This window comes from Trichoplax adhaerens, genomic scaffold (genome assembly GCF_000150275.1).
Source record: "Trichoplax adhaerens TRIADscaffold_14 genomic scaffold, whole genome shotgun sequence".
Taxonomy (NCBI): Eukaryota; Metazoa; Placozoa; class Uniplacotomia; order Trichoplacea; family Trichoplacidae; genus Trichoplax; species Trichoplax adhaerens.
In genome coordinates this window covers 974218-1000005 of record NW_002060956.1, presented here as the reverse complement: position 1 = coordinate 1000005, position 25788 = coordinate 974218, and the positions used below count along the sequence as shown (strand labels likewise).

General features: G+C 30.0%; 1 protein-coding gene across 1 annotated transcript; it reads left to right on the top strand.

The window, feature by feature from the left end:
- Positions 1-3744: 3744 nt before the first annotated feature.
- TRIADDRAFT_30655 (uncharacterized protein) lies at positions 3745-23804 on the top strand (the record flags this gene model as incomplete). Its single annotated transcript, XM_002116247.1, has 18 exons — positions 3745-4165; positions 18685-18986; positions 19118-19253; positions 19436-19663; positions 19750-19828; positions 19958-20060; positions 20261-20344; positions 20490-20567; positions 20678-20782; positions 20874-20945; positions 21023-21176; positions 21441-21771; positions 21994-22134; positions 22257-22449; positions 22843-23017; positions 23124-23222; positions 23339-23430; positions 23670-23804. 18 exons carry the CDS (start codon positions 3745-3747, stop codon positions 23802-23804), a joined length of 2928 nt encoding a protein of 975 aa, XP_002116283.1.
- Positions 23805-25788: the final 1984 nt, after the last annotated feature.

The window sequence follows — 25788 nt, the reverse complement described above, 5'->3', positions numbered from 1 at the left end:
CTATTTTAATAATTTCCACAAATTAAATGGCTTTCACTTGCAATATTGTATTATTAAGTGGAATTTTATGCTTATACTAACAATGAAACTTGTAAGAAGAAATAAAAATTGAATACTATTGGTTTGATGATTACAAAGCAATTTTAATTAAAGTTAAGCAATTGCAATAACTTTTAAAGCAAAACGAAACACTATTACAATTAAAACATTACTCTAGTATATTAATAATTCGTTGAATATTTTCTCTTTGGGACATTCCTCACAGTATATTGACATTTATGTTTAACATGGGAAAGAAATGATCTATGTTACACATCTAGTCTATCAACTTCATATTTTCAGGTTAGTCTTGTATAATTATAATGCCTGATATTAAACTTTGATATTTAAATGATTAGTCAACAACCTACTGTATTTAAATAATACCAACAAAAATATCATTGCCGATATAATGATCATAAAGCTGAACGTATCTCAGAGAGTTACAAGTTAAGGTCTCCGCAGTATTTGATATTTATTGAAATATCTCGTAGTGTTCTAGTTCTGAAATATTTATTTGCTAGCGTATGCTTTTATAGATATAAATAAATTCTTTCTATATGCAATTCAGGTTATTATGACTTTAATTAAACACTTTATCCTTAGGGGATGAAAATTCTGTTCGATCGCCCTATAATAATATTATACTAAGTGGCTAGCTTTTTTTGCTAGAACATTTGATCAAATTTTTAGGTAATCTTAAAAATACGACACTAATTGTAAAAAGTAAATCAGGATGTTATTGGAGCGTTATAAATTAAATATCTTAGTCTTGAGAAAATAGTACCATATTACGTCATGGTACCTCAACATTGCTATTTAGAATAAACATTATCCTTTTCTTCCCTTTTAAAGTATTTACAAGAGATTTTTAATATACCAAGGTGAACATTTCAAAGGTAAAGAATAATTAAAAATCATTTCTTGTCGAATATGATCGCGCACTTAATATTCATCTTAATTATTAATTCACTGATTTCGGCCATATTTTAGATAGGAATAATTTCATAGTCAGTGGAAGAAAAGGAAATACATTTATTTATTGCAATAGCACTAAGTTAGAATTATTTTCAAAATTGTAATTTATGAAACGCTAGCCACTAAATAGTTCATTTCAGTTAGACAATGGACAGCACATCGCCATAGATAGATTGTATTTAATACTGGCTTATGAACCCAATCGGATGTAACAATAATATTTTGTCTTCATAAGAAATTTTGATAATCAAAATATACTAAAAATGAGATAGTACAACCAAAATTTTGCAATCTTGCACTAATCAAAGCAATTACAGAAGATTTCTTAAATGAATGTGAGATTAAATGAAACGAGTATAAATCGAATAAACTACGGCATTAATTTCTTTCCGTCCTCATTCCTTTCAAATAATCGAAAATAGCTCTTTTCTATAAATTATCTCTACAATTATTCACACCTTATCTGTTCTATATCTTCATACTGAAGAAGTAATTCTCTGATTATTCGAGATCTCCTATACAAATACCTATAAACTTCAAACTGTTGAGTTTACAAATTTATGGATATAACTTAGATGCTAATTACCTTTTCATAAAAAGAAATAGTGCATATATATTGGAATAAGAATATATATCAGGAATAATGTTTGTCACATATATGTAAATGATAATAATACCTACTCTTACCGTCGATTCATAGTAGATTACCTAAAGTTTGAGTTTACATTAGGTGGGGTAAAGCTACAGCATAATGCAAAAATAGTCAATACTATAAATAATCTTGTAGACAAATGTCTATTATACCTATTTGACCTTCAGAGAAAATTTTAACCTTTTCTTTCTCTTATACGGAGATTCAAAATAGCTGCAACTAAAATGAACGTGCATTGTTTTTAATCATTTTTTAACCGATTTTTATACATATTGATTTCTGTACAATTTGTACAATATAGCACTCATCGAAATTCTTTAGTAAAGCACAATTGTAAGCCATTGCTAGCTGAATTGAATAACAGTAGATGATAAAGCATATAAGAACAGAAGCTTACGCTTCCCTAAACAGTACACTAAATATCTTTATATTCTCATTATACCATATGCAAGACCTCGTTTGGTAATAAGTATATAATAAGGGTACAATTATATATAAATGCTTAATATTTATAATATTTATCATAATTATCACAAGCATAACTGTTTCACACTACTTCTCCTTTACACTCACAGAAAAATTTATGTTATGCAGTAGGGTATTACGTGAACTACAAAGTATAGCAGTAATTGGCTGAAATCATACGATAACACAAGGCCAATCCAGTTGATTTACAATATCTTGCTGAGTACTAATATCGATACTTGAAGTTGATGTAACTATACTGGAACACTATAGGTAAATTGATCTTGCCTTAAGCTTTCTGATCCAACTACCATCTACTCTAATTTATGATTTTACATAACTATAAATATACTGAAAATTTTGGTAGATACTATTAATTGGCCTACAATATCCGTTAATATTCTTTTCAGTTCAAGTTACTTGTAAATCGATTCGTTTATAGAAAGTGTCTAGATTACTGAAGTTACGACATACTATTATCAGACATACAAATGAATAGCCTGAGCTATAAAATTAGCTTAACTTATCCTTCTTAAATGCCGTGAAATGATAGTAATCTCAAGTTAAGCTGAAGCTCTTTCTAACTCTAATTTTACTAATTCAACGTTCTCATTACAGATTGATCTTATCCAAGGACATTGAGTAATTCCTGAAAATCAAAGAAACTAATCAAATTGACTACGCGGAAAAAATCCAAAGAGAAATTTCTTCCGTAAGATAATCATTATTCAAAATTTTAGTCACTTCGTTTTTATTCCAATCATTTTGTAATATTGAAATAAATCCGTTCTTGCAATCGAATTGATTTGAAGTGTATACGGTTACCCTTACTTTCTCCGATGCTTGCGTAACTGCAACTATACTGTATATGAAATTAGTACGGTAACTGGAACACCATCGTTCAATCAAGGATTACTAAATCTTACCGTAAGATCTACTAATCTTTGGTTCAATAGTTAAAAATTACGCTTACCTCTTGGCCCAAAATTATTCAATTTCGCCGCATGAGAAACATTCACCTATCATATTTCACCTATCAATCCATCACCATCTCTCAATTAATGTTACTAAATCTCTTGTTATTAAACGATAAGAACAATTTGGTAAAATTAATCAATTCGAAAGTCGAAACACCTTTTACAATTTATTTTTAATCATTAATCAAATAAATAGTAGGAAAATTAAAATTATAATCATAGCTTCGACTATAATTTAGTATGCATGTAATAGTTTTATTCTAATTCAAATATATACAATGTTTATTATAGGATAATTGAAAGGAGCTACTGGAAAAATTATAAAATTATTATCCGCAATTTAAGCAGTAGTAATTGAAAATGGCTTCAAGGATGGTAGTATTGACGTTATTATTGACTGGACCGTTCTGTTTAATGGTCTTATGTAATAACAGTAGTTCGCAGCAAACACAATTGTTGCATATTGGATTAATGATACCAACATCAGGTGGCTGGATAGCACCCACTCATATTATACCTGGTGCAGATATTGCAATCGAAACCGTTAACAATGATTCGTCTGTATTAGTCAACTATCGCCTATATACTACTCTAGTCAACAGTGGTTGTACAACGCAAGATAGTTTGACCGCTATGGCGAATCTGTGGCGAAACAAGCAACAACCAGTTCGATCATTCGTTGGACCTGCTTGTAGTGTTGGGTGTGAGCCAGGAGGCATTTTGGCAGCTGCTTGGAATGTACCCATGATATCATGGGGTTGTGCATCTCCCTCATTATCTGATAAGAAAAAATTTGCTACATTTACTCGTACTTCGGGCCCTTATTCCGCTGTTGGTAAATTAATACAACTTTTAGTCAAGCACTACAACTGGACCAGAGTTGGTTTGTTAACATCGTTAGAGAATGCATGGCAAGTAGTGGCAATCGCTATTAAGCAAGGTGCACCGCAAGGGATTAAATTCGAACAGTATAATTTTCAAACTGGAGTTGGTTTATCTAACGACAAGAAGGTACCTTTAAGACACAAGGCTGAGTTATTGATCCAAGCACGCAGTAAGTAGAAATAGTTGCATACTACAGAAATATATGCGAATATGTTTGTGACTTATTTCGAGGCAGAAACTGCTGCTAAATACATAATTTGCTGAACTGCATGAGAACAACGATTAACCGAATTCGTACTTTTTGTTCATAAAAAAGACAATTGTGTATTAATTTAACGCCGCGATCGAGGATATATATACGCGAGCATTTCTATCTAGGTTACAAGTCAGCTTCATATCGATGGGGTCCATTTTAAATATACGTGCGTTTGTAATTGTACAATTTCTGATCATAAACTATAATAACTCATTTTAATACGCTTAAACGGATTTGATCAAATTTTATTTTACTTAGTCAAATAAGATACATAGCTGCTAACATATCTAATAATTCCAGCGTTTTTATCATCAACTATCATAACCAATATAACTATAAACCATTCAACCCTCAAAACCAATATACATGTAATCTATCAACGATTACTACCATTCTAATTATTTTGCTCACGTCAACAATATAAATTCTACTAGTACGAGTTTATAGCTTTCGAACATAAACTACTTTTAATATCACTTTATTTCCACTAGCTATCCAACAACTAAATAACGTTCAAACATACGAGAAAATACTGTTAGTATCAACAGGGAAGCTATTCAACTTCTTCTTATCACTCTGTTCGCATCAAATGCGAAAGTTTTCTAACCACGTCATATATATTGAATATTTACGACCAAATGATTTATGGCAAAAATCTTTTTTGCCGATTAATATATATTAACAAATGAATTCTGTGTACCCGAAAGAGGGTGATGATAGGAATAGGCAGAAGAAATATTATATATCATAGGAATAGATGTCGATATTGACGGCAGCCGAAATGCATTGGCAGCAAGAGCAATCTGATTATTACCGACGAAAGGGTCAGCAGCAGTAAGGCTTTCTTGAGCGTTGAATGAATGTGCATTAAAAAATGTTGAAGGCCTACTGCGTGCTACTCCATTACCTGCAGTGGTCGCAGTCACAGACGATATCGAATAAGGACTAAAGCTGATTTGATACGAGCGTAATCTATTCGACGAATTATTCTTTCGGCGTAATTTGCCAGTTATAGGACCAATTTCAATATCCTCGCATGATTGATTCAATTCCCAGTAACTCCCTTTTCCAGGATCGTTGAAACTGCGTTCGGTTTTAACAAAGCATTTATTTAAACTCAAATTATGCCGGATTGAATTTTGCCAATTTTGCTTTTTCTTACGGTAGTATGGATAGTTTTTCACGATATAATCGTAGATTTGACTTAGCGTCAATCTTTTATTAGGCGAACTTTTAATAGCCATCAAAATTAATGCATTATACGAAAAAGGCGGTTTCTGAAAATCGTTGGTATTGCTTTTTTCATTTTCTTCCCTCAATGTGGGAGAATTGCCACGGCTATCTATTTGGCTTTCGGAATCACTTTTTCTGGCAATATTATTGTTATCATTTTCCTTTTTCCTCATAGTAAAGCAGGAAGCAAATTAACACTGACGGAAAAACTGAAACTTGAAATAACTGATATGATTCTGCTCTAAGCACACGCTTAAATATCTCTCGGAAATGTTATATTGGCCCAACAAATTGATACAAAATACGTATTTGGACAGATGCGAGGACATGCTTTCAAAGCCATATTCAAATACGGCAATACTTAACCTATGCAATGAAATTACAAAACATGCCGTATAAAATATTTCCATAAAGTCTGCTGAAGACTTCTTCTAGCAATTCGTTCATAATTTTCAATACTTCGAAACAAAAAATAACGCACAATATTTCTATGTAAATGCATGAAGCAAGGTTTCCGACTTTGTTTGAAAAAGAAGGGTTAAAATGTATAACAACACCATGCAAAACATGCAGGTTTATAATTTAAAGAGCATTTCCAATAACCCCAAAGAATTTTTCTTGTCATATTCAAAATTTAAAGGTATATAGGTTACGTATATGTTATATGTTATATATATATAAGAGCTCTTTTAGGGAACCTTTTTTAAATCCTAACATTGTATGAATACGTATTTGGACTTAGATATACAAGTTCATTCTTCCTAACCATATTTATAAATAAAGGGATATGTCACGCAATGGGACGGAAGAAAATCGCAATTATACCTCATATGTAACCCTCAAGAATTCTTCTAGGAACTTGACTATTTCTAGAATATTACGTGATTCAGAAAAGTAACTAGAAGTTGATATGATCGATATCAAGCTTACAAGCCATGTTTAAAAATAAAAGCAAACGCCACGTAATAAAATGAAATGATCTTGCAGAGTACGGTATACTAGAAGTTTCTCAAGGCATATACCATATTCTATTCTTTCCATAAGGTAGAGTCATATGAAGGAAAAATCTTGTTGATCTAAGGATCTCAACAATTGACCAAGCCTACACGATAATTAATATATGTCGTAGTACAACAACAATACTTTTGTTCCATAATTATTCATTGTTGTACAAATATTACTATCTGTTAGACTACCAATACTTTCTATTACACGATTAATACTCTAAAGAACATAGTAAGAAGTTCGATAGTAGTTGTGCTTATCTAGTTATCCAATTATTTAATATTATTAGTATAATTTTTGTAATACCATGCCCTGGAATCAGTCTATTGATTTAAAATCGCTATTAAAAGTAATATTGAGACATTTTTAATGTTGTGAAAGATGTACTCGTATACCGTATAAGACACTATGATCGCTCAAAAATCGCTACCGTAATTCTGAGAACTCGGGCAACTCTGCAGTATAATAATGATATTGGATCATTTAGTAGCAAGTATACCCGGTTATAATGAACCTAGATCTTTTCGAAAATAATACAATACTATAGTCCTTGAACATACTTATGGGGGGAGGGGAATTAAGAATCATAAACATGATGATTTGCAGTTGATTACGTTAGCATCTAAATGCCAACTTATTTGGATAGCTTAATACAGTATTGAAATGTTGATCCATCACGTACAGATTAGCCAGTCTTACTATAAAGCATTACTTTAAATGCAAAAAAATGAGCTACGCAGAAAAAGCAATGTAGCTTTTAAGTTCCATGATTTAATAGTAGAAACCAAAGATAATGATAAATTTTTAACTGATCTAACTAACGATAAGCTTTCTGATTAATGCTACATTTAAACTCTATCCGAACCGTATAATTTTATTTAATGTCAAATATGTCTATTAAATTATCTTAAAATACGACTACTTCCGCTAATGGTAGCACAGTTTTATTCATTTCTTTACCTCTTGCACGAAATTTTAAGTTAGATACGGTACGATAAGATATCTGGATAGTAAACGACGACTAAATAATATCGCATAATTTATATTCGTACCCATTCTGATAGTATGAGCTACGTCGTTTTTTTGCAAATTAACACAGAAATGATTGAATAATAATGCTATAGTACTGGTTCCACTAATAGTAAATAATAAATTATCCAATTGATTTATCCTATCCTAATCAGTTTGCCAATTCAGGCGCAATGTGGTGCGAAAATACTGAGCCCCACAGGATCTCCTAATAGCTAGATTTATAAATTTATACATTGCTTATTTGACATTTGATCCTATAATAAATCGAATATATGCGCGTATCTTACAGCTAATATTTGAAATCGGTTATTATGCTTTATTTAATAGCCGCATTTTAAGCTTTAGCCATATTTTACGCACATATAGTATATACTGCAAAGAGCAAGAAAACAAAAATTTCGTTAGTTTCAGGTTCATCAGTTTATATGGAATGTATTTAAACGTTACAGAGCGTGTACTGTCAAGTTTTAGATCAAAACAAAAACAATTCGAAAACAATATCAATAACTCAGTTACGGAATAATCAATTAATTATGTATATGATTTGATCTATCTAATTTCCAAGATGAAACCAAGCATAAGACTAGAAAATTAATGATCATATAATATAGTAATTGATGCACTTTAACGATTTATACCAACTTATCAAGTATTCGCCGCTAAAATTGACTCTTAAAAGTTTTGACGCAATATTAAACAATTTATGGATATCTTGTAACTGGTTGCTTACGATCATATTCCACTGCTAATCACCTGTATCCAATAATTATAATTAGCATGTGAAGAGAAGGTAAGAATAATGTAATCAATAATTCTGATGATTGTAATGCTTATTATATCAGCAATAGTTGCAGCTTGATATCAAGCAACTATTGTATCATTATTGATGATGTTCAAGAATGAAACAAGTTTCAAATATTTAAACGGCACTATTATCTTATAGTTATACTATGAATAAGCTACATTAAAACGAGTTAAAGAAGCCATACTAAATAAGTGAATTTGGAAAAATTGATTAAATATCGTAGTAAGTTTCTGTAATTTAATTGTCATCAGTTTTTCATCGCTAATCCACAAGGGAAATTACTTAACTTTATAATTGATTTATGAGATAGAAATCGACAGCATTGTCAAACTAAATTTACAGTTGTTATAATATAAATGAGGTACCTGTACATTGTTAAAGTTTAATCGCAATCTGGCGGTATATTGATTGCTACGCCAGATTAGTGTAATTCAAATTCACTTTTGTTTATTTTAGTGCAATACTAATATAACTTAGTATTACAGATACACACTGCTTGGTAATCCTGCTTCGAGAATTGGCATTGAAGCACAGCTTAGCAATACATCTTAGACTCTACATTATCTTTTCACTATTGATATCCGTACTAAGCCCTGCTTAAACGTACTAAATCCTGGTCAAACAGTAAACTTTATTTCATTCAACGTATTAAAACTTGCACTTGAATCTTAATATAGATAAATTGTTTTCTTTATGATTGTAAAAAGGTGTTGATATGATCCTCGGTACAATTGCTCACATACTTGTATATTTGTAGGTGTATAATATGTAACAAGATATTAATCATACATTATTAATTATCAAAAAATTATTTCATTAGATCGATAATTAAATTCTTAAAGTTAAATTGAATTTATAACGTAACTCATTCTTAAACTTATCGCAAATTGATCATTTGACATAAATCGATAGATTATGAAAGACATGACTTTGTGCATTCTTAAGTCTAAAACCGGTCATTTCCGTCGTTATACTACATCACTTAAAATATCTGCAATTTTCTTTTCTAAATGCTTTGCTGCCAATATCAGCCATTCACCACCTCAATATGTAAAGATATGTGTCATCTACTATGTAAAACTCTAGTACTAATGGCTATGTCATTGTCTGAAGCTTACTGTAGCCAATATATTCCCGTACATATACAGCATATCTTTTATTCGTTGCAAGTTGGTCAACTTTATGGAAGTTCTAAGCCATGTAAACATACATTAAGCTTCCATAGGGTAATATTGATATTAAAAATAATCTACAGAAGTATATATATAAAAGAGAGTGGATCTCTTGCTGTCTATAAACAACAAATTGAATTTTTTGATAGAAAACCAGATAATTGCAGTACTTCATCATACCGTATGTCTTTTTGGTAATATTACTAAACTTACTCGGAAGGTTTATCTGCATTTCTATAGCAATATAATTCGAGGTAATGAAATTCACGTTGTATATACTGAGATCGATATTTCTTTCATATATCAATCTTTACTTTATCTAATGTACATAACAGAGCATAGAGTTAACAAAGCATTCCCTACAATTTTAGCCAACAAAAGCTTCGCTTAACTGTAAGGTATTAGGGATATTTTAATAATTTTTACTAAGCTTATCAAGTGTTAAAGCTGATTGATATATTTTACGCCGGTAAAATCTTATAGAAGAAAGTCTGTATTTTTATAAGTGCAGGTATATCTACTGCAAATTTTGATCAGAAATTAGTAGTAGTAGTAATGATACAGTACATAGGAAGTAGTGCAACGTCTATTTATGAAATGACTCTTCAGTACGATCTTGATACCATTGATTTGAGTATGTTGACATTATAAGCATTAACGAAATAACCTTATTAATGACAAGTTATTTATTGTTATCATCGCAAACTACAAAATAATGAATAAGGTCAACGGAGAATTATCCTCGATATGCACCTGCTTAGAACACAGATGTTAATGGAAAAGAACCGATTTTTGATCATATTTTACATTCTCTATTATTTTATTTTATTTTTTTTTTTCTCTTTTTGTTGAGTATTTGCTGTCTCTTTTATAAGTAAAAACAAAGACATAAATTATTTTTCGACATAATGATCGCTATTATTGTTATTTAAGCAAATATTATACATTTTTAAATCTAATCTTTAGTCTATTTTTACATTTATTAATGACGAGCGAAATTTTTTTTCTTATCGACGTTGACATTTATCTGACATTAACGTTATAATGATACATAAGAAATCCAGTCCATTTTTAAATTTATCCTCGATTCCATTGACTTTATTTCTTTCTGACGGTATTCGTTGTCTGACATAGCATAAAGAGACAAGTACTTTAATTTATTAATTATTCTAGAATTATTAATTAGTTCTTATTAATTTTGGAATATACCTTGTTCTTATGGATTTGTAAAAAAATAATTAATAATGAAAAATAAGGCATCAGACTACCATATTTTTAACGGGGCAAATACTTAATGACAAGTTACATCAATCTTATTAAAACTTTTAATACCGTAACTATCAAGAGACTATAAAGTGGTTGGATCGAATCTTCAATATTGTTCATGAAAAGTATTTCCTCAATACTGTCATACATTTTAAGATAATCTGAACTGGATAGACTGCCTCATCTTAAATACGAGCAATAGGAGATTATCCATTGGTTTACTCGTTCTTATGTAACAGAATAATAATTTTAAAATAAGTCATCTTCGATCACAGATATTTTTTATGGTTTACTCCCGAGAAAATGACTGACATCTATTTCAAACTTGAAATCTTATTCCTTGGTTTCTCTAAAATGATATAAATACAGTAGTTGTCGAAATTCAACCGCCAAACTTCTAAATATTATTTTAATCATTTTAGCAGACATTCAAAAACTACTTTTTTCTTGACTTGATCCAAGACTGTAACTGAATCAACAAATATTTCCACAATAGTCCCAAAGTACTTCAGTTAACTTTGAAGAAACAATTTAATTTATCACAATTCCATTCAAGGTAAAAACTTTAAATGTTCCTATCTTTTCGAAAATCCTTCAACCAACATTGAAAGAAAAACATAGCAATTTAATACACCCCCATTTCATTCTAGAGCACATTTATCATCCCGATATTTGAAATTTTACAATAATTAAGCTAAATATAAAGGCAATCGCAATTAAGTTGGCGTAATAATATTCAAAAGGGTGTCAAAATCATTCAAGATCAAGACTACGTCCGCATCACTTACTAAACCTATTTTGAAGTAATAACTGTTAGGACATGCTTAATTGCTGGAAAAAAATATTGTCATTTTAAATCAATAACAATCTATTGCTAACGACCGTTGAAAAATCAGAAGAGGTCAAGATAGCTGTTGTATTCACCTTCTATCTGTCAATATAATTAAAATTTTCGTTGAGAAATCGTGAGAGCAGTTGCAGCATTTACTAATCCCATCGCTGACTTAATCAATTTCTTCTCTTTCAATTACTTTGACTATGATACTAACCCCCAAAGACGCAAACATAAAAATTTAACATTAAAGCTAGAAGACTCAGTGCTGTGTAAGAAAATAATGATTTCAAATATCTGAGAATATTCTTTTTATCACTACCATAATATTGAAAGAAACAGTCGGCGGCGTACTTAAAAGAGATTACATTTATTACCGAATTGAGATCGATCGAGAAAGACAATATTTAGAAATACTAGGACCACTTTATTATAATTATCGAATAACAACAGTCCGATGTAAGTAATTCACTGGTCATTGAAAGTCATTTTAGAAAGGAATAAATTATCATTGTGTAGAAGATATTGCTTCAATTGAAATATTACTAGATTTATCCAAATTTGGATAGACATAGCCGCATTATAAAAATAAAATTCCATTATTAGTCATCGTTTCCCTGAAGAAAACATTTAATGGTTGCATTCGTCTCGTAATATTGACAAGAATACCTAAAACAATTACTAAATTAACATACATCGACATAAATATCATTGAATAAGACAAATTTTAAGATTATATTAATAATTGTTAGCTTGAATTAAGAAGGTCACAAGCGGTGGATTATTCGACTAATTACCACTAGAAAAAGAATTTTAAAGACATTGACATAAACACGATCTGATATTTGTCTTATATACTTTACTAAAGGAAAAGTGAATGTAAAGAAAATAATTTCGTAGATGAAAGGATTTTATGTCACAATGTTACTGCAGGTATTGGCTATTAATAATCCAATTGAGGTTTGAGACGAATATCAATCAAGTACAATAGTCATTGCTCATCCCATTGAAGAAAAGTTTTCCAAGTAAACGATCAAATATACGTACATATATCCTTTTCGTTAATAATTCAAGTAAATAAGAGCTCAAAAGCTTTTACGAACTAGCTACATTTTGTTTTGCAAATCAAGCGAAATTAAACAAGCGAAGCAATACTACAAAATTTTAATAATCATATTTTTGGATTCAAGAGTAATAATTGTGCCTTATTTCATTATCTTGCAATATCTCCATTTACCATTATCATACTTAAACAAGAAAATAGTTTTCGTAATCTAGAAGAAAAATTTTGACAAATGAGGTAATATTACCAACTTTCTCAACTGAACGCTAGCAAAAACATAGTTTTATTCTTCGCATCCAGAAATAAGTCAGATCAATTCGTAGAAAATCATATTGCCGAATAGACTAAACTGATTAAACTACAGCTGCTAACATCATCAAAGAAGTCCTTCAGACAAGTAAAATAAAACAAATAGGATCATTTGGCCTAAAATACAGCAACCTTACCAACAATCATATTAGTAAATAGACATCGTAATCATTAAGGCAAAAAGGCTTCAAATTAATTAATCAAGCTGAAATTTTTCTAAACATTGGACGATTCCATTATCAAATCTATTGATTTTAAGTTAATCTATCTTCGTCAATAGTTAAATTACTTTTAATTAAGGAAAGCGAGGGAATAGGTTGACTTATTCTATTTGTAGTGACAAATAAACGACAAATCTAATTTTCTTCTGCTTGAATTTTTTCCAATAACGATTATATAACTATATAGTCATTCAAAAAGTAATAATTATCGCTGACGGCTGAAAAAAAATTAGTCGTTTGAAAAGACATTAGTGCAGATTAACTAGTTATACTCAAATAAAATTAAAACTAAAAGTAAAGTCTTTTTTAAATCGTCCAATAAGGTTACGAATTGAATTACTCAAAATTTAAAGAAAACAATATAAAACAGATTGATAGTATTTCATACAAAATTTTACATTATAGACGACATCTACCGGGTATATAATTATATATATTATTCTATATCTCATTATTATAATAGTAATGATAATGACAATCATTATTTATGGTATTTCAATTTTAATTGTATCATTATTGTTATAAAACAAAAGTTCTTGAAGTCAATTTGCATCTGGAAATTTTGTCTCGCTTTTATTTTAAAATATACATTCAATATTGTAGCTAATATAGTCTTGTATATCTACTGATGATGAAAATGGCTTTCATTTAGCCATTATGCAATTTTAAATTCCTAAAAATTTCATTTTTGCTCCTTCTAATCTCGAATAATCATTTCGCACTACTGGAATCTGAATTACCAACTAAAATTGAAATTAATAGGCACCAATTCAGATGAGTCAGAACTAATTTAATACATCTTAATCATTCTTTGAAAATCTAAAAGGATAAAGAACGGAAAATTATATATATACATATATGTTGATGCAATTAACCCTTATTTTAAATTTGATTTTCCTACAACAATTACTCATCAATTATATTTAAGATCTTGGGAAACAAATCTACGTTCTGTATTTAATATATTGTTATACCACAAGAGTCTCTCTCTATTGTTTGTGCTGTTTCAAAAAGCAAAATTTCATCTCCGTTTTCCTGCCCTACATGATTAATAACTCATCTATTTCTTTTCATTGAAAATTATTCACCATGATGAAATCAATCCTTATTCAATTGGCATTACTGATATCGGTTTTGTACCTAACTAAATGTAATAAATCTATTTCTGGTCGAAATAGTATAGGAAAACCAGAATTGCGAATGGCCGCATTACTAACATGGAACGATAACATAACTTTAAGTAAAATATTAGGTGCCGTTCCTGTTGGTGTAGCTGATATCGTAAAATATCAACTTCTGCCACAATTTAAAATCAATATGAAATATTATAACACATATTGCTTAGCCAAAGATGGCTTAGTTGCAATTGCAAACATTAAAGCAACGTTTAATCCACATGTTTTTATTGGGCCTGATTGTAGCGTTGTTTGTCAACCGGGTGCAATCTTAGCTGGATCGTGGAATATACCCATGATATCATATGCTTGTTCGGTTGATGATCTATCACGCCATGTAACTTATCCAACATTTGCACGTACTGTAGGTACAACTTATATTTTAGCGACTTCATTTCCATTTATACTTCAACAATATCACTGGAAGACGGCCACTATTATGGCATCAACACAGGAAATATGGCAGTATCAGGCAACTAATATTAAAAAGTTACTTGAAAATTTAAATATTACTATTTATGAAGAGTCCTTTGTACCCGGTTATCGAGGTGATCGCCATCGCGTACAAACGAAGAATATCTTACAATCTCATCGTGATAAAACTACCCGTGAGTAATCTAACGTAGTGCTGGTATTTTAAATAAATACGATCATTATTTTCAAGGGAAGCCTAGAGAGGGACAAGGGATTATGATCATCTTATCTTATAGGCATAGTGTTTCGATATTTTTGAATAAGTATTACAGAAGGTGACGAATATTTCTCATATCCATCTTGTAGATACCCTGCCTATCCTTACCGTAAACGTATTTCTTATTGCTGTAGTACGGAAAATCCTATTTTTATCTACCAGTGCTTATCCATTTAATAGTTGTAGTTTAAAGTAAGAAATTCCTTAATTAAATCAATTAACTTTATTAAACATGATGATAGTTAGAAATTGAGATAGTAAACAATTTCTTCTATGCTTTAATTCTTGAATAAGAAAATATTAAGTACAAGTACAATAGTAAACATTCTTAGCTTTTGTTAAAGTCTGAACCATTTGTACACGTATTCAAGCGACTGAATCATCGAAGTTAAGATATTGCTTTCAAAAAAATGGATTAATTATAGCCAGGAGAAAGTTTAGATCGGGACTTATGATAGATTTTTAGCAATTTTTCAGGAACTTACTCTGTAAGTCGTTGATGCTCAGGTTAATAGTGCTGTAAGTGACAACAGTCGGCCGGCCTAATTTGAAACAAGTTCATTGACAAAATTAACCTTAATCATGATATCACTGAGATAGACATTTACATTTCTCGTATTTGTTCTTTCAGAAATAGAATTAACTTAATAAACTACTCAAATTTAGAGAAAAACTATCAATGTTACAATTATCGGATATAGGTACATTAAATCAAAAATCTTCCCGTTCTTTACGTGAGAATCTATTCATGCTTAAAGCGATACTATCAAATACATAAGCAATCGCTTGATATGATTAACAGCAGACTTTGCCATGTTTTTACTCATTTTTTTTGCAAATATATGAAATAAATTTAAAAATTATCGTAATTAGAACTTAAAGTTAACTGCTCGAATTATAAAATATTATCCTATATGATTCAGATTTGAGTTAAATTTTATGGCCATCATGCGATAACAAATCGAATAAGTAATCGGGCAATTTAATTCAGATAAAATGCTACCAATCTTTATCCAACAAAAATATTTAGCATGATTTACTTTCATGCTAAAATCTGCTTTTACCTCTGTTAATAAAAGCCAATGGATCAAGAAATTGAGAGTGTTTAGTCTATCCCAGTGCATTATAATAATCAAATGTACTAGAGAGTGAGCAAAAAGATCATTTATAGACTTAATTTTTTCTTATTATACCTTTTATAAGATCTAAATTAATTTTTAAATTTGTGAAACATTGATCTAGATTCTTTCACGAAGTCTGTCATCATATTTTAAATCCATAAAGATCTTTATGTGCAGTAGTCATACCCTGTTATTAAAAACAAGTGTTTGGATGAAATTCAGGATAATTAGAATTCGGTTAAAATTTTTAACATAACCAAGGATTTATAAGCAATAATGATAGTAGAGTTCCTCCTCTACGTCGATTAAATCTTAATGTAGATGTTTATGAAATTAACAATCTTTAAAGAACAGAATTAAGAACAAATCTATTTTAAAATCCAGCAGCCATTAATTATTCCATGTATTTGCTTCTAAAATAAGACGAAGACATTTAACCGTGACAACTACTATATAAATGAGGCATCTTATGTTTTCTTTCTCAGAGTATACAAAATCTTTCAAAATGTAAATAGTATATGAAGAAATTTGAACATATGTCTGTTTTCTATTCTCGTTGATGTTGAAAGAAAATACAAGATGAATACTACATCCGCTTACGTTTCCTTTATTTATCTATTTTGATGATCTTCTACTTTAAACAGTAACGTTATTTCCTATCAATATCCACTTCACAAATTACTGTAGTCTTTATACACTTACGAAATTATTAGCTTTTAATAGCTGATTGTCACAATTTAGGTGGACATAAATATATCCAACTTTCGTTAGAAGACATGCTTTTCGTGTTTTGGATAATTACGTTATCTATTATGCAAAGTTTTATAAAATTGTCTACTGTATGCTATAATAACTAATGCTATTCTAACTATACTTCAAGTTACCTGATTTTTAATAACGCATAGGTTCAGTTTATCTAGGAGAGGATAATAGTTTACTATAACATTTTGATAGCACTTGGTTCGAAGCGTCATATTGCTAGTAGTAGTTGTAATTTTCTACTTACAAATTACTGAAACATTGAAATAAGGCACAGATATCCTAAATACTATGCGGTACTTGCTTTAGTTACTCTAGTAATTTACTATGCCAGTAGAATACCAATAAATTCTTATATGCAGTAGTTAAGCACCGATCATATCGTGCAACATACTATGATATCTTGCATAACACAATCGGCCGTTAATATTTATTCTAAAGGTCTAGATTTGCAAATCTATTTATTGCAACGATCACGTAGTCTAATTAACTATTTATTATTTCTCTATCATATTTACTTATAAGAAAGTTAATGAAAAAATTCATATCTGATATTGATTATTTAGTCTTATTTGCGTCTTTAAAGTTGATATACTGCAATACTAGTAATCATATATCAAGTATGCCATAGCAATCATAAAATACTCCATGACTTTAATTATTGCTGTAGTATACTATTGGGTGTAAAATGAATTTGTTTCTTGTTTTCATAATATGAAAAGGGCCGACATTTTCTTCTCTAGTAGTTACTGTGGTTAAAAAATTTCGTTTTGTTTCTATCAGTATCGATTTTGTAATCGTGCTACTGACGATAACTCATAAGCGTTTGTAGTCTAACCGCAATTTTAATCTATCATTATCTCCGGCAATGCAGGTAATCTTTAAATGAATGAATTTATCAGTCAGGTTACTTTATAGTTTAAATATGATATGGACTTTAACAAGACTATATAGGAAATAGGAGCAAGTACTCAACACTTATTTCTTATGTCTTAGATAAATCATTTTATTTAGCAATCGGAAACAATTTTACTCCTAATATGTGAATTACTAATGATACATGAATCACAGTACGAAATCGGTCACTATCATAATAACTTCTACATAAGATGGGATTTAAAATATTTTATTTTCTATTAGGTATTTATGTAGACTAAATAGCTTGATGACAATCTATTTTAATCGCTTTTGCTTTAAATATTCTGAATGTAGTTTAATTTTAAAACGATTTATTTTGATAAAAGCAAGAAGGGATCACACTTTTCATTTCGATAAATAACCTGTTTTCGCGCTATCATGTCTTAAATGGCCATTATAGATGACTAGTTAACTGTCGACTGTCTACTGTATACGGTCTGGAGTATGCATTACGTAAATTATAGATTATTAATCTGTTTACTCCTAACGTAAAAGATATCATTCTAATGTGGGACAAATCAATTTGATAAGTAATCAGTAACAAGTTAGCTATTTCATTTCAATAGTTCGGGCAACTGTTTGTCTTCAAAGTAGTCTAAAAATTTACAATGAGTTTAAGTGTACCGTACCATCTAGATACTGCAAATTACCATTCAGTAGTCTGTTAACGTTAATGGAAAAATTATTGTATTAAGTATGATAGCATTTATTAATCTTATAAATGAATTACACAACTGATTATAAAATTAGAACTTGTCATATATATGTGAATGATAACCAATCGATGAATAACAAATCAACACATCTATTTTTATCTTGACTTTGACCAGTTTTTGTATTATGTGCTTATGGCGGCGATATACGCGAAATTATGTTAAATGCCAAAGATCTTGGATTGTTAAATGGAGATTACGCCTTTATTGCTGTTGAACTAAATATCGATTCTCATATTGGCGCTAACACCTGGATGGGCGCTGATAATCGGGATAATGAAGCCCTAGACGCATATAATGGCATGTTAAATGTTCATTTAAGGACACCCGATTCACCACGATGGAAAAATTTTACTGCTGATATTCGTCGACGAGTTGCTGCTCCACCATATAACAAGCCGTTAGCAGCAGACGCAAAGGTTAATATTTTCTTGTTATCCCCTTACTGTGAAAATAAACTTACTTTGCAAAGCCTATAATTTTGTAATAAATAACAAGATTATACTGTTAATTAGAGTTTCGGCTAATAATATAAATTGATTTTACGTAGGTCGATACTTATGCTGGAACATTACATGATGCGATCATACTATATGCATTAGCTTTAAATGATACTTTACAAGAAGGTGGTAATATCACTGATGGTTTAACAGTTACAAGAAAAATGTTTAATCGAACGTTTACAGGTAATGTTTTATGATAAACTGTATACTGAAATAAAAAAAATCTAAGATACTGCACGAATTTTTACCGCTTTCTCTTGAATTGATAAATGAGCAGAAAGAATAATCTACGTAAAGTAAAATTAGAAACCTTCAGGTGATATGAAAAAAGATTTATTCCCCTATTACTGGTTTTATTTGTTTAGGTGTTACTGGAGAAGTTGTCATTGATCAAAATGGAGATCGTGATCCTGATTATGTCCTACAGAATTTAATTAATGGTGCATATGTCGATATTGGATTATATGTTTCAGCACAACAAAACTTCTCTATGACGCCTGGTAAAGTAGTTGTATGGCCTGGAAATACGACTGTAGTACCTAAAGACATACCACCTTGTGGATGGCGAAATGAAAAGTGTTCAGGCAATTTAAGTACGATCTCGAATGATTTTATAATTCTAGCTAAACTAAATTAAAGAAATGTTATCATCATTAGAAATAATTCTTCTTCTACTTAGGTGTTCTTGGAGGCGCAATTGGAGGTTCTGTTGCGGCATTAATCATTCTATTTAGCGCTATATTTTACTATTTGTGGAGGTATAACTAAAAAATAAATTAGAAAGAAAGAAATTTCTAAGATAATTATAATATAAAATAACTATTCAAACCATTTTAACTAAACGTATAGAATGTCATGCAATAGTTAAATTTTTGTTTACAAACTAGAAAATCTCGCTTTGAAGCTGATCTATCAAGTAGCTTATGGAAAATTGATTATAACGAAATTATATTTAATGTAAAACCTGGAGCAAATATGTTTGGTAGTATGGTCTCTACTAAGGTAAGATGCCTTATCATAAATCCACACCAATATATCCAGCATTAAAAGAATTGACCTGTCTGAATTATACCCGTGTATAAATTCTCTACTTACAATAATTACGTCATTGTAACATACAATAATCTTGATAATATCTCCAATAGCCGCAAGGAGTAAGTAGGCCCAGTAGTGCCGTATCAGTTCGACAGAAAAATAAAGCCGACGCGATATCTATAGGATCAGCGTCTTATGTGGAAGATATGCAAATTTTTACTTCCATGGGTTTATATAGGGTAATTGAAAGCTGATAAAATTAATTCTAAACTTTTGAATTACTGTTGAAACAGTTAATATTTGGAATTAGACGATTTGAAACTGAATGAATTAAATCATAAGATTGTCCATCAAATCTCAGAGTATCTATTTTTTATTGTTTAGGGAAATTTTGTAGCAATTAAGATGATCCATAAGAAGCACATCGATCTTTCTCGAGCATTGCTTATAGAATTAAAACAAGTTAGTTGATTGTAAATTATTTGTAATCTTCCAAAACGTTAACTTGGCATCAATACACTATAGTAAGTACCGTCAGTTATATTAAAAATTTTAACTTAAATAATATTCAGGTCCGCGATATGAATCACGATAATGTGAATCCGTTTGTTGGAGCTTGTATTGAAGTCCCAAATATATGTATAGTCACACAATATTGCAATAAAGGAAGCTTACAGGTATAAATATAAGAATAGTAAAAATTTGCACTGTGGAATTCTGTTAGACACATATTAAAATAAATTTATTAATATCATTGTACGCGTATAGGATGTTTTAGAAAATGACGATATCAAATTAGATGATACTTTCAAATTATCATTTGCTATGGATATTGCAAAGGTAATAAAATAGCCTAAGAATATCGATAGTATCCGTGCATTCTTAAATAAATTAATCATCTTCTATCCATCATATAGGGAATGCATTATATACACTGTTCGTCAATTAAATCTCACGGCAGTTTAAAGTCCTCTAATTGTGTTATTGATAGCCGTTGGGTTTGCAAAATTACGGATTATGGTTTAGCGACTTTTAAAAGTAATCAAGATGATGAGCAAATAGCACTACATCGTGGAGAACATGCACAATCCCAAAGTATGATAGCTTACAGCCATCTTCGCTTTTTGCATACTGCTCAACGTGTATATGAACGAGTATATATAGCTAAGAATGTGATATTCATAAATAACCGTAAGATCTATTAGGGTTACATTAATTATTGTTTTTTTTAATGGAATGCCACATGCGATATCATACACATATATCTTTCTATTATCGTTTTTAAGTAAATTTGATTTAAGTAATTAGTAATTCATATTCATACCTTATTTATAGGTTTATTTTGGAGAGCACCTGAATTATTAAGAGATATGAATTTTAAAGATAATCCATATGGAACTCAAAAAGGCGATATCTACAGCTTTGGGATCATTATCTACGAGATCTTTACAAGAAACGGACCATATAGTAACAGCGATTTATCACCAAAAGATATTATTGAACGAATTATGAACTGTGAAAGTCCGCCATTTCGCCCCTGTACGAAAGGAGAAGACGGTAGGAATCAATGGTTAGCCTTGATGGATGACTGTTGGGTAGAAAATCCTGAAATGAGACCTTCATTTTCGCTTATTAAAAACAAGCTGCGAACATTTGCAGATGGAAAGTATGTCCATTAATCATGTATTTCTACGTTTAAATTTATAGAATAGACTTTTTATTCAAATTAATCGAAGATTAAAATTAGTTATGCTTTATTAGATGGTGTTCAAAAGACCTTGATATTTCACGGTGTTAATCAACATCCTTTTATTGTTGCACACAACACTGGTATTTTCTCAATACATGACTGTATCGCATAGTAATTTACGCAATTAAATCTTTGCAGATCCATGAATTTGGTAGATAAAATGATCTCCATGATGGAAAAATATGCTGATCATTTAGAAGAATTAGTTGAAGAAAGAACACATCAGTTGATAGCTGAAAAAAGAAAAACCGACGAATTGTTGTACCGAATGTTACCAAGGTATATAATGCACTAATTTAAATATGAAAGAAGACCTCTAATACAACTAGTAAACATTAAAATAGACTAAAATTAGTAATTTAAAGTTTAATGTAATGCCCGACTTAAAATAATTTTTTTAGATCCGTTGCTGAACAGTTAAAGGCTGGCAATACAGTTACAGCAGTTAGCTTCGATGATGTTACCATCTTTTTCAGTGATATAGTGGGATTTACTAATTTGGCCTCTGAAAGTACTCCAATGCAAGTGGTCGATTTACTGAATGATCTCTATACTTTATTCGACGCCATTATAGATTCTTATCATGTCTATAAGGTAAATTGAAATTATTAATAAATTCTAAAAGAATTTATGGATCTTCGATATGATACATATTTGTCCATCAAATCTTTCCTATATTTCATGCTGTCGTGCAGATCATATACATCTACTTATATTAATTTAATAATGATAGAATGTCGACACTTTATCTATAATAGAGTACTTCTTTTTTTGAATTAAAATAGGGTATGAGTATTGTTTTGTCCTTACACATATCTACAGTATGTGATACATAACTAGATACACTTTCTATAGAATGAACTTTGAGATATAATCTCAGACATGTACCCAAAAAAACGAGTACTGATATCATGCTTTAGAACACTATGAATTTATAGCCAATTGCTTTCTTATTAAAACTACGAAAAAATTTAATATTCGTTCTAGGTTGAAACCATTGGCGACGCCTATATGGTAGTTTCTGGTTTACCCGTTAATAATGGTATCAAGCATGCATCAGAAATTGCCCGTTTGGCGTTAGATTTACTTAGTTCTATGACTAAATTCACAATTCGACATAGACCAGGTGTACAATTAAAACTACGAATTGGAATTCATTCAGGTAGGATTATTATACTAATTTATATTCCATAGCAACTTATTATAATAATACATCACTTTATCGAGTTCATTAAAATCCGTTATAAAATATACCCTCACGCTCTTAGGTCCATGTGCAGCAGGGGTTGTTGGTTTGAAAATGCCACGTTATTGTTTATTTGGGGATACCGTTAATGTTGCATCGCGAATGGAATCAAACGGAAAACGTAATAAAATGAAAATTTTGAAAATTCATATTGAATCTCTCAACAGTTAGGAACATTATTTTAGTTCATAAAATTAATATTAGCCTCGTGATCTTTTCAAATTCTCATATATTTAGCGTTACGCATTCATGTAAGTCAAGCCTGCCGAAATGTGTTAGAGGAGATCGGTGGATTTAAATTAAAGGAAAGAGGTTCCATCTTTATTAAGGTAAACCAACCTATCTTGGTGATCAGTTATAATCGCCTAATGCCTTATTGGACTATTACTGAACAAATTGAAAATATACTTAACCTTGTAATGTTATCAATTCAAATAAGCAGAGTTATAGTCAGTACGGTCTAGGTCACAGAACTTATAATTCCATCGATAAAGCTATTCTTATTACCTTGAGTTGGCAAAATTTTTGATATAAGTCACGATTTTTAATTTTTTTTCTATCTCATTAGGGAAAGGGCAATGTCATTACTTACTGGCTTAAGGGTTATGTTGGCTCTAATAAAGAATTACCTAAAGTAGAAATTGACGATCCTAATGATAACTATTACGACCCTGATGAATGGATTGCAGACAATATAGTATAAGAACTTCAGTCTTTATACTTCCTTTCATTGTCTTTACCCATCTAGTTTTAATTCAATCGCTACGTTGGATTCTCTTCGTAATACATTTTAATTTTTAATTCTTCTATTGGATTCTATAACTAATGAAGATAAATAACAATTTACAAGATTTCATCGATTTCTGTTTTGACATTGGGATGACTAATTATCCACAATAAGTTTATTTCAAGCTTTCAATCTTAACATAAATTTACTAATGATATTATGGATCAACCACTTGAAACGTGTGTTAACGGATAGGTAAAAATTATTCGCTCTGCAAAATAGTAGGATGTATTATTATAATGCAGTCATTAAATTGATCAAATTTCCTAAGGTTAGTAATTACTTTATAGCATTTAGCTTACTCATCATTATTTATGGCAATATAAATTATCAAATACACTTCTAAGAGAATATAAATACGGAGTTAATGAAGTAGTATAGGTAGTAACCATATATAATTCTAATATCAGAATTTGTATTAGAATTTTATCCAATGTAAAATAACATTATACCAACTTGTACAAAAATTTGTCTTTTACCTGCGACAAGTGATAACAGTAAAGAGTACTCGGACTATAATAATTTCTCTATAAGTAGTACTAAGGGCTACCTTTAATAACGAAGACAATATATTGTGATTAGAAAGAGGTAGACCAACGATTCTCATATGATATTCTTTATGATAAGGATGTAATGTATATTGAATATGTCTAATCAAAGTATTGTGCTGTGATAAAACTGTCTCTATAAATTTCATTAAAGCTATAAACTACTAACTATATTTATCGCTAAATATTTTAGCTGCTGTAATTTATTACTATCTAGTAACAATTAATCTCACTGCTAAATTCTAACTCACAATGAATAATTGATGATAATTTGAGTAGAATAATCTTATTAGATATATTCAATAATTATGTCTAAGCATCAATAATTATTATTACTCTAATTTATGTCTTTTACTTCTAATGTTTCAATAAGAACATGTATAGACTTTTCTTCTGTCGTTATTTTTATTTTAATATCAGAATTATTTCAGTTTTCCTCTTTTAAAAATAAGCATCGTTTATTTTAAAATAATTTATTGCAATGTCATTCTAAATCTAGCTGGTAATAAAATAAAATTAACTACCTTATAAAATAGTCATCATCTCAGATGGCTCTGCTATCGGAAATTAGTATTTTCCATAAGAATACTGTGGTCTAAAGTATGACATAAAATCCAAGAATTTTTCCTCATACGTATCTGGCTGTCAAATTTTTATAAAAGAATTATAGAACAGCTACAATACACATTGTTAGCATATAGGGATATTTATTATTGATTGATTTGTAATAGTAAAGAATTTAAAATCGAAACAGCTAGATATTTTTCAAAACTCTTGTTTGAGCTGTTTTTATCTTCTAAAGCAAACTACAGCTACCAGACGTAAAATTAATAGTGAAAGTTCGTTACATTTTTTTAGAAAAATTCTACTTTACAAAATACTGTCCTTTGCGTATAGTTTATATATAGTATATTAAAAAAGTATTATTGGAATTATCATTAAAAAGGTAAAATTCTCACATAACAAGGAATACCAAATTTGTTACCAAATTTCCATCCGTACTATAAAATGCAGATTGCGATACTCGGAAGCGCGCAATACGAACATATTAACTATCTTGCTTTGTGCGCTATCTATAAATATTTAGTGGTGACATTTCAACACCGATGTTTCCGAAAAGACTTTATTCCAGATAGACCTTTTTCCACTAGTAGCAATTTTGATGAAATATGTATGCAGAAGAACAGCCAATTCTTCATCTTAACTAATTACTACAATTCCTACGTTTGAAAGAGGTGCCAGAGACTGAAGTAGCCTTTTGTGCTTATTACACAGTACTTCAGTCCTCTTTTAGATATTTATGCAATACACGGGATAATGATAGGGAGTCACGTATAAAATTGATTTAAATC